Below are 13,499 nucleotides of genomic sequence, written 5' to 3'. Positions count from 1 at the left end.
ATAATAGTGTGGAAAAGAGTGGGGGGGAACACAAGAAACCACCGAGCACAAACGGAGACTTTTCACGTTGCGTTTCTCATACCGCACCCCGCCCTCCCCCCCCCTTACACACACGCACAAGTGAAAACATCAATGCCCACTGCATCGCTCAACGGGAATCACCAACGGCACATTTTTTGTTTTTGTTTTTTTTCTTTGAAACGGACAAAAGGCCCCGTAGAAGCACCAAGACTCAAAGAAAAGGGTGAGGCGGGGTTTCATGAGACAACGGCACTCGAGCACCGGCCCGTCACCTCACTTGAACCGATTTCCACAGCTCCTGCAAACAAGCCGCTACCTCGTTTGGTGCCGCGGCGACAAATTCATGGAAACACGCATCGATGGCGGTCAGCAGCTGCCTTTTCTGGTTTGTTTCAGTGTCGCCAGTCGCCGATGGCTCACCGCCATCTACGTTTGAAGCCCCAGCGTTCGCACGCCCCACGCTGTCTGTGAGCAACACACCCTCCAAGTACTCCAGCATGCCCTGTTCAGACACACCAAGTGCGGTAGCGAGGGCAGATGGAGCGCCTGCGCCTTGCAAACCTGACAACGGGGCAGGGGTCACCGAAGTGAAAACGCCGTACTGCAGCACCATCAACTTCGCAAAGAAAAGGGGGATGGGCGGTCGAAGTCGCTCGATCATCACCGCAGATGCGCCGTCCCCGCTCCCCGCGCCAGCCAGTTGGCCACAGACTTCGTAGAAACCCTCCATTTGGCGCACACACCCTCGCAGAAGAGAGGTAGTACGTCCCACAGTCCCGGCAGACTGCACTATCTGAACAAAATGCAGGAGTGGAGGCATGACCACCTGCAGCGTGTGCACGTACGCGGGTGCGGTGGTGAGCGGCGAACCCCGCAATGTCGGAGGCGGTGACGTTACGACAAGTCGAGTCAGCAAACGCGCCAGCATCGTATCAACGACATGCTGACAGGCCTCCACCCAGCCCGATGTGTGTGGGTCAACCAAAAAGAAGAAACGATCCGTAAACTGGCGACACTGTGACTGGAACTGCACAAGGGCCGTCCTGCTGTCCCCCGCACTTGCCGTCACTGGAGCTCCCGTAATAGTAGCCGCAGCTGCAGACGATAGCGCTAGCTCGTTGCGCAGTACGCTGTCGACCACCTGGGTCAGCGTTGGGAGCAGCACCGCAACCGCCGAGTCCGCAAACGGCTTCGTGGACTGCTCGCTCATGGCGTGGAAGGCATGGAACAGCTTTTGTAGCTCCATTCGCTTTGTGCCAAGCTGCTCCAGTACCAGCATGTAAGGATCATGGAGAGTGTGCAGGTCGGTACCGCTTGTCCCAATGGAGGTGTTCTCGGCACCCCCCACCCCGGCACCGCCACCCGCGTTGCGTGAGATAGCGAGGTGAGGTATCATCGAAAGGACAGTCGCGCAGTCGTGCGCAAGGGTGGTGCAGCCGTTGGCGATACAGAGGTGCATTACATGCAGGGACGTCGGTGCAGAGGTCACTGCCGGAAGCGGTGGAAGCGGATACTTCTTTACCGCCTCCATCAACTTGGAGTGGACCTGGCGCAGAGTGGAGAGGACGCAGTCCATCAACACATCGAGGGTGTGTGGATCCTGGTGATACGCCTGCACCTCCTGTGTCATCAAACGCGTGTAGACCGCTATATCCAGTGCATTGGCCTGCGGCGGTATAGGCGGCCGGCGACTACCCTGCATGCGCACTGGTGCGACCGCAGAGGGTTGCCCAGCCAGTGCAACAGATAGAGGAACGACACTGGAGAGGCGGGAGAAGACACCGCTAATGACTTCGCGATGGCGGTCCAGCGCATGCATCCTGAATGCATCCCGTGCCTCACTGGTGACCTGTGCCAGCCACATGTGTCGAAGGTCCTGAAAGCCTGTAGCCAGTGGTGCCGAAGCGTCTGTGCGCACCAAGCCAAGAGACTTGCCAGGTAAGCTAAAGGCACTGCCCCCTTCACCTCGGCCGGCGACGCCGAGCTGCACTGCAGCATCGACGGCATCGATCACGTCGAGGTAGTCTCCCATGCCACATTGCGTAACGTGGATCGATAGAAGAGCTGCAGCGGCAGTGGTGGTGCCAGCGCCGCCCGCCGCCGTGGTTCCGAGGGGATCAGTGACAGCACCACCCGATAGAGCTGCATTCACAGGGCCCTCTGCCACATACCCCAGGTCACTGCGGCTGAGAAAACTGGCAACTAAATGGTGGTAACGTGGGTACGCACTCGCCAACGCAAGTCGAATGGTGTGCCGCTTCTGTAAACTGTTCAGCCGCTCACGCAACTTGTCGGTGATATTAGACCAGTACTCGACGAGGAGGTGCACCGGCGAGTCGATGGAGAAGATGTACGGTTCTTGGGTCTGTGGATCGCGTCGCTGAAGCAACAAGCGCCACAGTAGAATGACGCACTGGGTGTGCTGCACGGCAATAAACAGGGTCTTCTGAATATGCAGCAGCACGATGTGCGCCGTCACCGCCTGTTCCGACACCGCGCCACCGTGGCCGCTAACTGGGGAGCGGGAAAGCCGATCGTACTCGCTAGAGATGTGCGCTTCGATGGCCTGGGCATCGAGCTCCCGCATGATGGTGCGCAGAACCTCACGACGCCGCTCTGTCATAAAGCCGTGCACAGTCCGAGAAAGCATGCGCAATATGTAAGCGCACTGCAAACCGGTGCTCACCTGGGTTGCCAAGCGGGATGTGAACGCAGCGGTGGATGCTGCAGAACCAGCGGTGACGGCGCCGCCGTTCACATTCGGCGGGGCCATTAGCTCTGTCATGGTCAACAGATCGTGCGTCTTGTTGCGTATGATCGTCGCATGCCGCTCAACAGTTGGCATCTGTGCGTCCACTATCTGCAGAGAACGAATCGTGCCATCCTGAAGCTCCTCTTCCAACTCCCTCAGCGTGTACGAAGCCCGCAAGATGTCGAGGGCGGGAGTGGCAGCGAGTTGTTCCTGTAGCCGCGCAGTCAGGGAGAGAAAGCGCAACGTCGCCTGAAGCAACTGCATTGCCTCCTGGGTTGTCTCCAACTCCTTCACACGGCTTTGCAGCTGCATGTACGGCTCCTCGATCATGATGCGAAGCCGCCCAGATGCCTTCTGCAAGGAATCCGTGCTGCGACGCACCGCCGCTACCTCGCACTGTACCTTATAAGTGCATCTCGCCTGATCGATGAGACCGTCTGAATGCTCAGCGAGAGTGGAACGTATGCCCCTCTTCACCTCCGCGATGCAACTCTCAAGCCGAGCGTGCTCGCTGCTGTAACTCGCAGCGCGAAGAGCATACCGCAGGTATGCTACTTCGTCAAAATCAGGGCTGATCAGTTGCTCATTCGAGAACATTGCTAGTGCCCTCACCGCTGAACCAAAGATGTTACGTACGTGTATATGTAAATATTTGTGTGGGGATGTCTCGGTGCACTTGACGCAAAGACACGCAGCCAAGGACACGAGTTATGAGGTACGTGTTACTGTGGTAAAAACATGGGTGAAAAGCCATAATGATGGCAGCAGCACAAGAGGGTTTGGGGGGAGGGGAGGGGGGAGGGCACACGTGACCAACGTGAGAGGTGGCAGTAAAGATGAGGGATAAGAAAAGTATCCACAACACACAGTGTGAATAAAAAAGGGGTATGCTGTGATATACAAGTGCCCAGAAAACGAGAGAAAAAGTCACCTCCGTACATCTACTCATCCACAGCAATACCCTCTTTCATTCCAGCAAAAGGAAACGGAGCTGTCGTGGTGATCTCGCACAATGGTAGAAACAATCGAATATGCAAGCAAGGGTCTGCTTGTGCCCATTAGACCGGTGTAATCGACTGGCCGCCCCCCCCCGCCCTCCCTCCTTCCTCATCCACACCTCCATCAATGAATTGTCTGCTTGCTTTTTTTTTCATTCTTTTGTTTGCCGAACAAATCGAAATGACAAATACCACCCACCTCCCCCTCAAGTGGCCATACCGGCGCATGCGCGTGCAGATGACTGTGTCCCAGCAAGAGACCAACCTCGGTCAAGACAGACAAGCAGAGTAGCGAGGTTCGCTCGTCCTATGCCGTTTCTCTCTCTTCTTTGACCAACGCCTTTCGCGTTTCTGCAAGGGATTCGACGAGGCGCTACGCAGAAGAAGAGGAAGAGGAGGGGGGGACCACACATTGTCACGTTCTCAAGACCAGACGAAGGCACCAAAAAGTACGCAGATTAACAGTTTTCTTTTTTGCCCTCACCGCCCTGCAGAGAAGTCCCCCCCTCCGGGGCATCCAAAATCTCTGAGTGCTTCTTGAGAATGGTCAGTGTCTTCGCCATCTCCACTGCCGCCTCCCCTGGCAACTCACTGGCCAACTTTGTCGCCATTGCCTGTGCCCACGGCACGAGCCGCCGAAGGTTTGCGCGAAGGACGTCGTGTCCAGCCGCATGCGACCCTGCTGGTGCTATGCCGACCTGCGCAGACACGGCCAGTATAACGGCGGTGGCATAGGCCAGATGCATAGTACCAACAAGATTCTGAACCTGGTTAGCACCCTCCACTATCTGGGCCCTACTGGCATTGGTGAGTCGCAGCCCGACCCCCATGTAGGCCTGAATTATGGGCGAGATGGCAAGAGTTGTGGCTTGGCAGAGCAGGGCGCGCATGGCCCCCTCCTCTACAGGTGCCGTCGTCGGGGCACTCTTTTCGGCCTTCGTATCTGCGTGCGTAGAGAGCACCCGTGCACAGCTCAACAAGACGCGCAGCACCACGCGCTCCGCCATCCTCACTTCCTCTGCAGAAAGAGCTTGAAAGCGGCCTCGTTGCGCAGGTGCGTTCATGAGAGGCTTGGCGTACTCAAGGATCTCATTCACTATCTCCGTCATCGCTGGAGCGCAGTCTGTCGCGTAAAAAAACGCGATCGCCTCTACAGCCTGTGAAAGCTCACGAGCCAACACCAAAGGGGGGACGCTGTTGTCCACGACATCCTTCGTTGCCGCGATTCGCGCAGACAGCAGGCGAATTGCGGGCAGGTGTCTGTAGGACGTACAGTGAAGCATTTTCATGCAGTAACAGAGGCTGCGTCGTCGCAGCCGAGGCAGCTCACGTGCATACTTTTCGTGTTCCTCCATGAAGGCGGCGGACTCACTGTTTGAAGACATCCTGCCGAAGGAGGCAGCCGCATCGGTCGCCTCCCATTTGATTGCTGGAAGGGGCTCGTCCAATGAACAAACCAAAAGTGGCTCGCTCCACAGAAGCGAGCACCGCACCACCTCATTCAGAAGTGGGCGCGGGGCCCAGCACAGCCACGCTATGCTTTTCTGTAGCGCACGGAGCAGGCTGAGACCGTCATCTATTTGAGTGACAAGGAACCGGCGCCACTCCCCTTCTTTCCTGCGTCGTAGTGTCCTCTCGGTTGGCGTCTCCATGGCAGGGTTTGGCGGCTGCTCGCCCTCCGTGTCACCTATTAAAGTAGACCGCGCCGTGGCTGAGGCGGCGTTCCCTCCGCCAGCGGGCTGCAGGTATGTCGTCTTGTAAAGGTACACCTGTTCTGTAGTCTCGTGAAGGGCCCGGCAAAGACGCGGTGTTGCCGCTTCCACAAAGCGGCGCGCAATCTGTTCACTGCCCATGTCTCGTATCGCCGACACCACGCTGACCAGATCCTTCAGACTCACATCGTTCACCGACCCACTGATCACGCCTACGAGCTTTTCGCTGAGCTCCATGGTGAGCAAGTGATGCTTGAAGTAGGCGTGGAGTAGCAGGCGTGCCTCTCCCTCCGTGCAGTCCGTCGCCACCTCCATCACGCGGGGTAGCACAATTGAGAGTATCTCTGCCATTTGAGGATGACGCATCTCTTCCAGTGCGGAGAGAAGCTGATGCACATTAAAGGCATCCAGGAGGAACGTGTGCCGTGTGGCGTGGTTGAGCAAGTTAAAAGTTGCCGGAGACTGCGTCGCGCCGAAGTAACCGCACACGCGCAAGGCCCTCATGGTGTAAGAAAGGTGTGGATCATCAGCAACAGGCTTGAGGGGTAAGGTCTGGAGGAGGTTCAGCGCCTTCTGCTTAAACAGTGGGTCAAATGTGCGCCGATGGTTTTCGCGAAGTGTTGCCAACTCACGCAAATGCGCGTCCGCAACTCTTGATAAGTCCAGACGATTCGCCTCTGCTGAGGCTCGGATGGTGTCTGTGAAGGACTGGTGGTGCATGCGCGCACGCAGTCGAGCAGTCACCTTCCTCACATGTGCCACGTATGGTGTGTAGGACGACATTTGTTGCCGGAGTATCCTTCCCCCTTACACACACATGAAGGGCATCCACAACCTCGTGATTTCATTTTGTTGGTGTGCAGTAATGATCACGTCCAGGGAGGTGGTGGGAGGAGGAAGAGGAAGAGGGTACGACACGCGCATGTTTGCCCGTCGGTGGGCGGCATATATAAATACACATACGCGGCATTTTTCCAGAAGCACAACAAAAAGAAGAAAACGATTTCAACGTACGACGAGAAAAAAAATGGGGAAGGTGAGAGAGAGAGAGACGGAGAAGAGGAAAGACTGGGATACGTGGGGAGAGGGGGGTTAGTAGCGGCTGTCGAGCATCTCTCAAGAGGAACACCGATATCCTTTTTGGAAGTGCAGGCGTGAAGCTCATGGCGATCCACGTGCATTCACGTGAATCATATGCACTTGGAGATACATCATCGTTTCCCTCGAAACATACCTGCACACACACACACACACACACACAGACGCACACACATGCACTCAGACATATATATATATTTACAAATATGGGGGGGGGCAGATAGGCTCAACCACAATAGCGATTGTGGAGCTGCAAACAGAGCGAGTGAAAATACACAGAAGTGTAAAAGGGGAGACGTCTGCATTCACGTCTCTCTGCTGCATGCCTCCCCTCATGTTGATGTTGGATGTTCCGTCGCGGTTTCACTCAGCCCACAAAATTGGAGACGAGCGCCCCCGTGTGCGGGGGGGTGGGGGGGACATCGAGCTGCGGTTGATGCAAAAACAGAAAAAAGGGGGCTAAATAAATGGGCACGATAGTAAACGACTGAAGGGAAAAGAGAGAAAAAGTGTGCAGACGGTTTTGGCAACGCGGTTTTTTTTTGTTGTTTGGCTCCATCACGCTACACTCCTCCTCCGCCGTGTACACACACACACACACACACACACAAGCGTGCGAAGAGGGGGAGAGGGGGAGGGGGAAGCCGAAAACACTCTGTGGACGGGAAGGGAATACGCGCGACAACAGTGTAGAGGTAGCACTAAGTTGGATTCACCAGTGATCCCTGGAGACCAGCTCTGCAACGCTTTCCGATTACGTCGATAGGTGAGTGGACCCTTTATGGCATCAGCTTGCAGCCGACGTTGCGAGGGTACAGGCGCGGCTTCTGGCCGGGATCATCGACACCCTCCGTGGTCCGTTGACCTATGTCGGCAGGTGGTGTCACCTCTAGTTTTGCAGTGAAGCTCTCTGTGTAGCCGAAGGATGTGATTGCAGGCTGGTTCACTAAGTCACCTCCGTCGTCGGTGCGCGGACGCTCGATAATGGCGTGGTTCATGCCATACGTGATACATGCCTCCATTACCTCCTCGCACTCCTCCTCCGTCGCCCCGGCTAGGCGAATCATGCGCTGATCTGTTGGTGTGTAGTTGATGTACATGTGCGGCTCACCAAAAGAAAGCTCCTGAATTGTGAAAGTGCAAAACGGGTTCAGTAACTGGAGCTCCGGCAAGTTGTTACGCCACCAGTTGCGCACACCGAAGCAGTTCGGGTCCTTGGGGTTGAGCCAGACCGTGATAGAGCCCACGCAGGGAGTAAATCGGGCGCGCCACGACATCCTGCTTTTTTGCCTATCGCCAAATCAAGAAAAAGTGAACGGGGAAGGGGAAGGGGGGGGAGGGGGGGAGGGGGGGACACAATAGAGAAGTCACCCCGATGGTCGAGCGTTGAAAGCACAGTTTGCTGCTCACGAAGCAAAACAGTAAGCGGTAAAAAAAAAAGAGGGAAAGGGGGGAGGGGGAGGGGGAGCCCCACACTAGCAGCTGTGTGTGTATGTGTGTGAATGTGTGTGTATGTGTGTGAATGCACTCACCTTCACATATATATAAAAAAAAACTTTGGCTCTACAAAATAAATTCACTATTGCCTTGTCTAGTACGAATGGTCCTCTAGAGTGAAGAAAGCTGTATTTGTAGTGCGGTATGCCACCAGCATATAAAAGGGCGGCAGCTTCCTCCTATAAAATACACATACACATATATATATATACACCTATATGCGAGTGTGCCGGTCGGGGTGGGGGGAGGAGGGGGGGGGACGTATACTCGCCTTGAACCGCTGCATCGCACCGAAAACATTCGGATGCAATGAAAACAGTGGAGGAAAAAAAAAAGAGAGGAAAAGGAGAATGACGGAGAGTTTAAGAGGAAAACAAATGAACAAAAAAAGTAGTCGTGAGAATATGCAGCGGTGGAAGCAGACGTGCATTGTGCACTCCAAACTTGAGCATCAAGTCGAGTATTAAGCCCGAAACCCTCTCACAAGAGCTCGAGTCGCACCCAATGAAAGGTGGAGCCAAGAAAAACTGTGATAGGCCCTTCTGAAAAGGGTAAAGAAAAAGACAGCATACCAGGAAAAGTGAACACCCAACGGCCTCTTCTCCACTCCACGGGACCTGGCGCTGCATTACGCTACAAAAAAAACGTGTAGACTATTGTTTTTCTGTTTAGTGACGTTTGAGGTGTGAGGGCGCAGTCGTCTCTCCTCGCCCCCCCCCTTCCCTCTTACACCAATGCCGCTCCCTTGACTTTGTTCCTCCCTGCTCTTTTTCCCCAAAAGCCAGTGCCTACAGGGCTTTGGGTTGCACACAGGCTACTGCAGCAATCACCCTTTCAGATTGGAAGGAGAAAACAAGGACCGGGAGATATGGCCGAAGCGAACCGGCTGGGAGGTAAGGAATGAAGGGGTGGCAAACGAGGAGAGACACACAGACATACATGTACACATGAGCGCAGCAAAGCGAACAAGTAGATGCCAGAAAACAAAAAGAAGAGATGATGGCTAGTACTGCTGCTATTGGTGGTGGTGCCATCATGATTTTGCTTTGTTTACATCGCCATCCCGACCCCGCACATAAGAGCGCTTGTGTGCTTTTTTGGGGGGAGGGGGGAGGGAAGGAAGGAAGGATCAGAACAAGGAAGGCTGTACGTGTGCACGTCGACACACGATAGAGAGAGAGACAGACGGAGTGACTAGCTGAAGGGAGCGAAGAGCACCATTACCCCTCCCTCCCCCCACCCACTCGCACTCGCACATATGTAGAAACGAGATCGTGAAAATCACCCCGAGCGCGGCGCAGAGCCCAGGAGAGATGCAGAATGAGATGGAAAAGAGCACCCTCTCAAATACCCAAGGTGCTTTGGTGGTTTACTGGATCATGAAGCGTTGGTGCTTTTTGGGGGGTATGAATGGACGTGTGTCTGTGTGTGTGTGTCACTAATAGTGACGGTGTTGGGGGCATTCATCGCCCACACCTCGTGTAACCTGCTGCGCATAGGGGGGGGGGGGGGGGGGGGCCTCTTCCCCACTCGGGCTTGCCACCGCCATCCCGCTAGCTTTCCCTACATCTCGAATTTTAGCATCATGTAGGGGAGGGGGTACCAGAAGAAGTCCAATAAGACAAGGAAGCATCTAGACATCGCTGCACCTCATCCATCTCTGACCACGTACTGCGGTCGGATTCGCGGTGGCATCCAATGGCACACACGCGCAGCCGTAGCCCGGCACAGTGGAGCTCAGGCGGATGAATGCTTGTGGACACTGTCGGCGCCGAGGTCGAAACGGAAGGTGTGCCACGGTGAGTGGCTGTGGAGGTGCGTTTGCTGGGGGCATCAGCTGCCGTGCCACCAGAAGATCTAGATGGAGACACGAACGCGGACAACATCGACTGCACCTCCCGCACCTCCACCATGGCCAACATCTCCTCCGCATTTGCGGGTTCGCGTAGGGAAAGTCGTCGCGCAGCCTCACGCGCGCCGGCGATGGTAACATAGCGGTTCTCCGCGAGGTTCAAGACTTCTAGTGTTATGTTGCCAGGCATGCGGATCGACAAGTCGTTCTCAGCGAGGTGGTACACCCGCACGCAGTCTTTGTCGAAGGCCGCTGTAGGACGTGCTGCTGCCCTCGCAGCGGAGGAAGACAGTACCGGTGCTGCAAATGACGCCGACCCGCCGATGGAACTACCGAATGCCGACTCACCTTTAGTTTTGTTCTTTGCCGGAAAGACACGCTTTGAGTTTGAGCAGGCGCTAGGACTGATCAACGCATCACGCTGCGGAGGCGGCGGCGGCGGCGGGGGCGGCGGTTGAAGAGAGGCGGCGGCATTCGACGACCTCCGGAGCACCTTCGCCGCACCATCCGTGGTGGCGCTATTTTCAACAGCAACTGTATTCGATTGCCTCCTCTGGTGTAACTGCTGCTGCTGCTGCTGCTGTTGTTGTGTATACCACCAGTAGGCGTAAAGATCCTCATAGCTCGGAATATCGGTGGCCAACAACGGCTGCCCGGCGGCTTTGCGCTCCTCGTCTGACGCACCCCGCCTGGTCAGGTAAGCGCGCCGCGCTGCTAATACCTCATCCAACGAGGTCACCTGCTGCATGCGAAGCGTGTCGATCAGCTCGAGTACACCAACATCACTCAAATCGTTATGACCGACGTCTAAGGCGCGAATGTCTCGGCTACGACGCAGCAACTGCGCCAGCGATGTGGCGCCTGCGTCTGTGATGTTGTTGCCCCAGAGATTGAGAGACTCCAGTTGCGAGCGGGGGTTATTCAGAAGCACGTCCACAATACGAATCACCGTTGCGTCGTCAATACTGTTGCCGCGCAGGCTGAGAACACGGATTCCAGTAAAGAGAATGCTGTCCCACGTTCTGGGAATCGCCATGCGGTTCTGCTCATTGAAGACCCGAAGAGTCTCGCGCTGCGCCTGCACCTGCTGCAGTCGTTTGCCGTCCACCCTGCCCTTTCTCTCGGCCTCCTCCTGCAGCTGCAGCTCCAACTGCGTGGGCAGCTGATCCAAACCGCAGTACTGAGTGGGGTAAAAATACAGCACAGGGTCGCCTTCACCGCGGTCTTCGTCGCCGACTTCCCCTGACCTCGGAAGCCCAACCGAAGTGGACATAGGTACATCAGATTCCGTACACTGTGAAAGCCTGGGGCTGCTCGTAACCGCCACCTTCGCGTCGTCCCCGCCCGCACGAGTGGCGTTTCGGCCACCACTGGCTACCTTGTCAACGGCGCTCGCACCACTGGGGGCAGGTGCGGAGTTTGGGCCCGGACTGGAAGGCTGCTCCTGTGAACCCCCTGAGGCGGAAGAGTGGTTGCACGAGCCGGCGGCAGACAACTCCAGCGCACCGCCGAGTGAAAACCCCTTGGAGTTTCGTAAAGTGGGGTCAGCCACGAACCCCACTTGTTCCTGTGGACTCGCAGGCAGGCGAATCAGTTTGGACTTATCCGCGGGAAGGTGCTTGAAAGACGACGCGTCTCCTACACGTTGGTTGAAATCCACTGCAACCGACAAGACACGTGGGCTTCGATACACCGCATCCACCAGCTGCATGTAGCTCTGCGTGCTCAGCCCGCACCCCATCAACTCCACAGAGAGCAAGGAGGGGCAGTGTATCATGGCACGAGAAAGCGGCATCATATCTCGCTGATTCAAGCAGAAGTTGGGGTAGTGCAGTGAAACGTAGGTGATGGTGTGTATTTCTGAGATTTGGGGTGGCGCCTCCTCTCCTGGGAACTTTGGTGTAAATTCCAACGGGGCCTGTCGAAGGCTCTTACGCCTGCCGCCAGAGACACTCTTCTCCTTTTCTTTGGAACCTGTCCTACCGGATGTTCGCGACCCCTTGGCATTCCCAGTGGACGACATCAAACGCTTGTCCCCTCCATCCCCTGGAGGATTGGCAGCCGTTCCCAGCGCGTCGAGCACATCTGCGGGCAACGGTGGCACTTCGACAACACGAGTGCGAATGGAGCTGTACACGTCCTCCCTCTCTGTAACACGCAGGGACTCGCAAAACGCGCTGTAGTCCTTGAGCAGCTCGCCACACGGATCGAAGATCATCACGCTGAAGAGTTGACACAGATGTGCGGAATGAGAATTTTCAATGATGCGGAGATGCGTGGCGGCAAACAAAGGCTAGAGACACACGAAATAAACTCAAAAGATGCACTCGTGCTCCTCCCCCCTCCTCGCACAGCAACTCACGCCGCCTTTGACTCTTGGGTGGTGGAGTGTGGATTGGAGTGGATTTGGAAACCTTAAAAAAGGGGGATGAAGAGTGAACAACAATCGAAGTTGAGAAAGAAAGAAAGGGGGGAACAAAGAGAGAGAGAGTGAGGGGAAGTGGGGGGACCTTTGCAAGTAGAATCAAATAAAGAAGTCGGGAAAATCCCCATAAATCCCCCACGCATACCCGCCGCACACACACACGCACACACACACAGGCAAAGTGAATGCGTCGTCCTCTACGATCGGCACACGGAAGTCCCTTCAGTCTTCAGCTGCAGTCAGTGGATTCACCCAAGCATGTGACGCAAACTCTCTTCTCCTATTTATCAGAGAGGTGCACACGTAGACGAGCAAAAAAAAAAGTGGGGTTCCGCTGCGCAGAAAGAGAGTGTAAGGGAGGAGAAAAGACGGGGTTGTGACTCTTTTCGTGAAGAATATTGACCTTGTGGGGCGCTCTCTCCATATCAGTCTTGTGTTGATCGTTCATCAGAACCTACTCACCGCAGATTGAGAGAGAACTGAAAGATGTGTGTGTGTGTGGGGGGGGGGGGGGGGGGGAGGAGGGGGGAGGAGGGAGGCCTGGACGAGCGCAAGGAAACACGGTACAAACGAGGTGCACAGGTGGGGAGGAAAAAAACAATTCAACTTCGCAGAAAAAACGAAGTGGGCAACTTCCCTCCCTCCCTCCCTTCCCCCTCCCGCCCCCCTCATGTCCTCTCTTCATTTCCCCAGGCGTGCAACACTGCCCTTCATCTACTTTTTCATATGTGTATCGTCTTCTTGCTGACCACTCTGGCTCCCCCCTCTTGCTGGCCACTCCATCCCAGTCGCAGTTACACAGAACCACCGTGAACATCGAAACGCTGGTAAAGGAAAGAGGATACAAAGTAAGGAATGACACACACGACCAGAGGGAGGGGGCAGCAAGCACAACATGAAAAATGAAAGCAACAGAGTGATGAAGACGCCAACAACTAACTCTCAAAAAAAAAGGCAACACCCCCCCCTCCCCTTATACAAACATGTAACTGTGTGTATGTGTATGTATGAGAAGACTATCGAGGAAAGCTCTAACAATGGAAAACGGGGGAAAAAAGGAGAGACGGGGGAGAACACGAGTAAAGGTTGTGAGTGTGTGTGTGTGTATGTGGGAGGGGGGGAGGAGGGGGAGGGCAGCTTCCAA

At 55.5% G+C, this 13,499-nt stretch overlaps 4 protein-coding genes across 4 annotated transcripts; all 4 read right to left on the bottom strand.

Annotated features, from left to right (window-relative positions):
* Window positions 1-289: 289 nt before the first annotated feature.
* Window positions 290-3,370, bottom strand: JKF63_02689 (uncharacterized protein; the record flags this gene model as incomplete). Its single annotated transcript, XM_067898713.1, has 1 exon — window positions 290-3,370. The coding sequence occupies one exon, from the start codon at window positions 3,368-3,370 to the stop codon at window positions 290-292; it is 3,081 nt and encodes a 1,026-aa protein (XP_067754870.1).
* An 859-nt stretch (window positions 3,371-4,229) lies between these two features.
* JKF63_02688 (uncharacterized protein) lies at window positions 4,230-6,266 on the bottom strand (the record flags this gene model as incomplete). Its single annotated transcript, XM_067898712.1, has 1 exon — window positions 4,230-6,266. One exon carries the CDS (start codon window positions 6,264-6,266, stop codon window positions 4,230-4,232), a length of 2,037 nt encoding a protein of 678 aa, XP_067754869.1.
* A 1,094-nt stretch (window positions 6,267-7,360) lies between these two features.
* Window positions 7,361-7,858, bottom strand: JKF63_02687 (uncharacterized protein; the record flags this gene model as incomplete). Its single annotated transcript, XM_067898711.1, has 1 exon — window positions 7,361-7,858. One exon carries the CDS (start codon window positions 7,856-7,858, stop codon window positions 7,361-7,363), a length of 498 nt encoding a protein of 165 aa, XP_067754868.1.
* A 1,803-nt stretch (window positions 7,859-9,661) lies between these two features.
* On the bottom strand, window positions 9,662-12,148 carry JKF63_02686 (uncharacterized protein; the record flags this gene model as incomplete). The annotated part of the gene is made up of 1 exon (XM_067898710.1): window positions 9,662-12,148. The coding sequence occupies one exon, from the start codon at window positions 12,146-12,148 to the stop codon at window positions 9,662-9,664; it is 2,487 nt and encodes an 828-aa protein (XP_067754867.1).
* Window positions 12,149-13,499: the final 1,351 nt, after the last annotated feature.

Source organism: Porcisia hertigi, chromosome 32, assembly GCF_017918235.1.
Source record: "Porcisia hertigi strain C119 chromosome 32, whole genome shotgun sequence".
Classification (NCBI taxonomy): Eukaryota; Euglenozoa; class Kinetoplastea; order Trypanosomatida; family Trypanosomatidae; genus Porcisia; species Porcisia hertigi.
The sequence above is the reverse complement of the archived record's forward strand: the minus strand, read 5'-3'. Positions and strand labels throughout refer to the sequence as shown.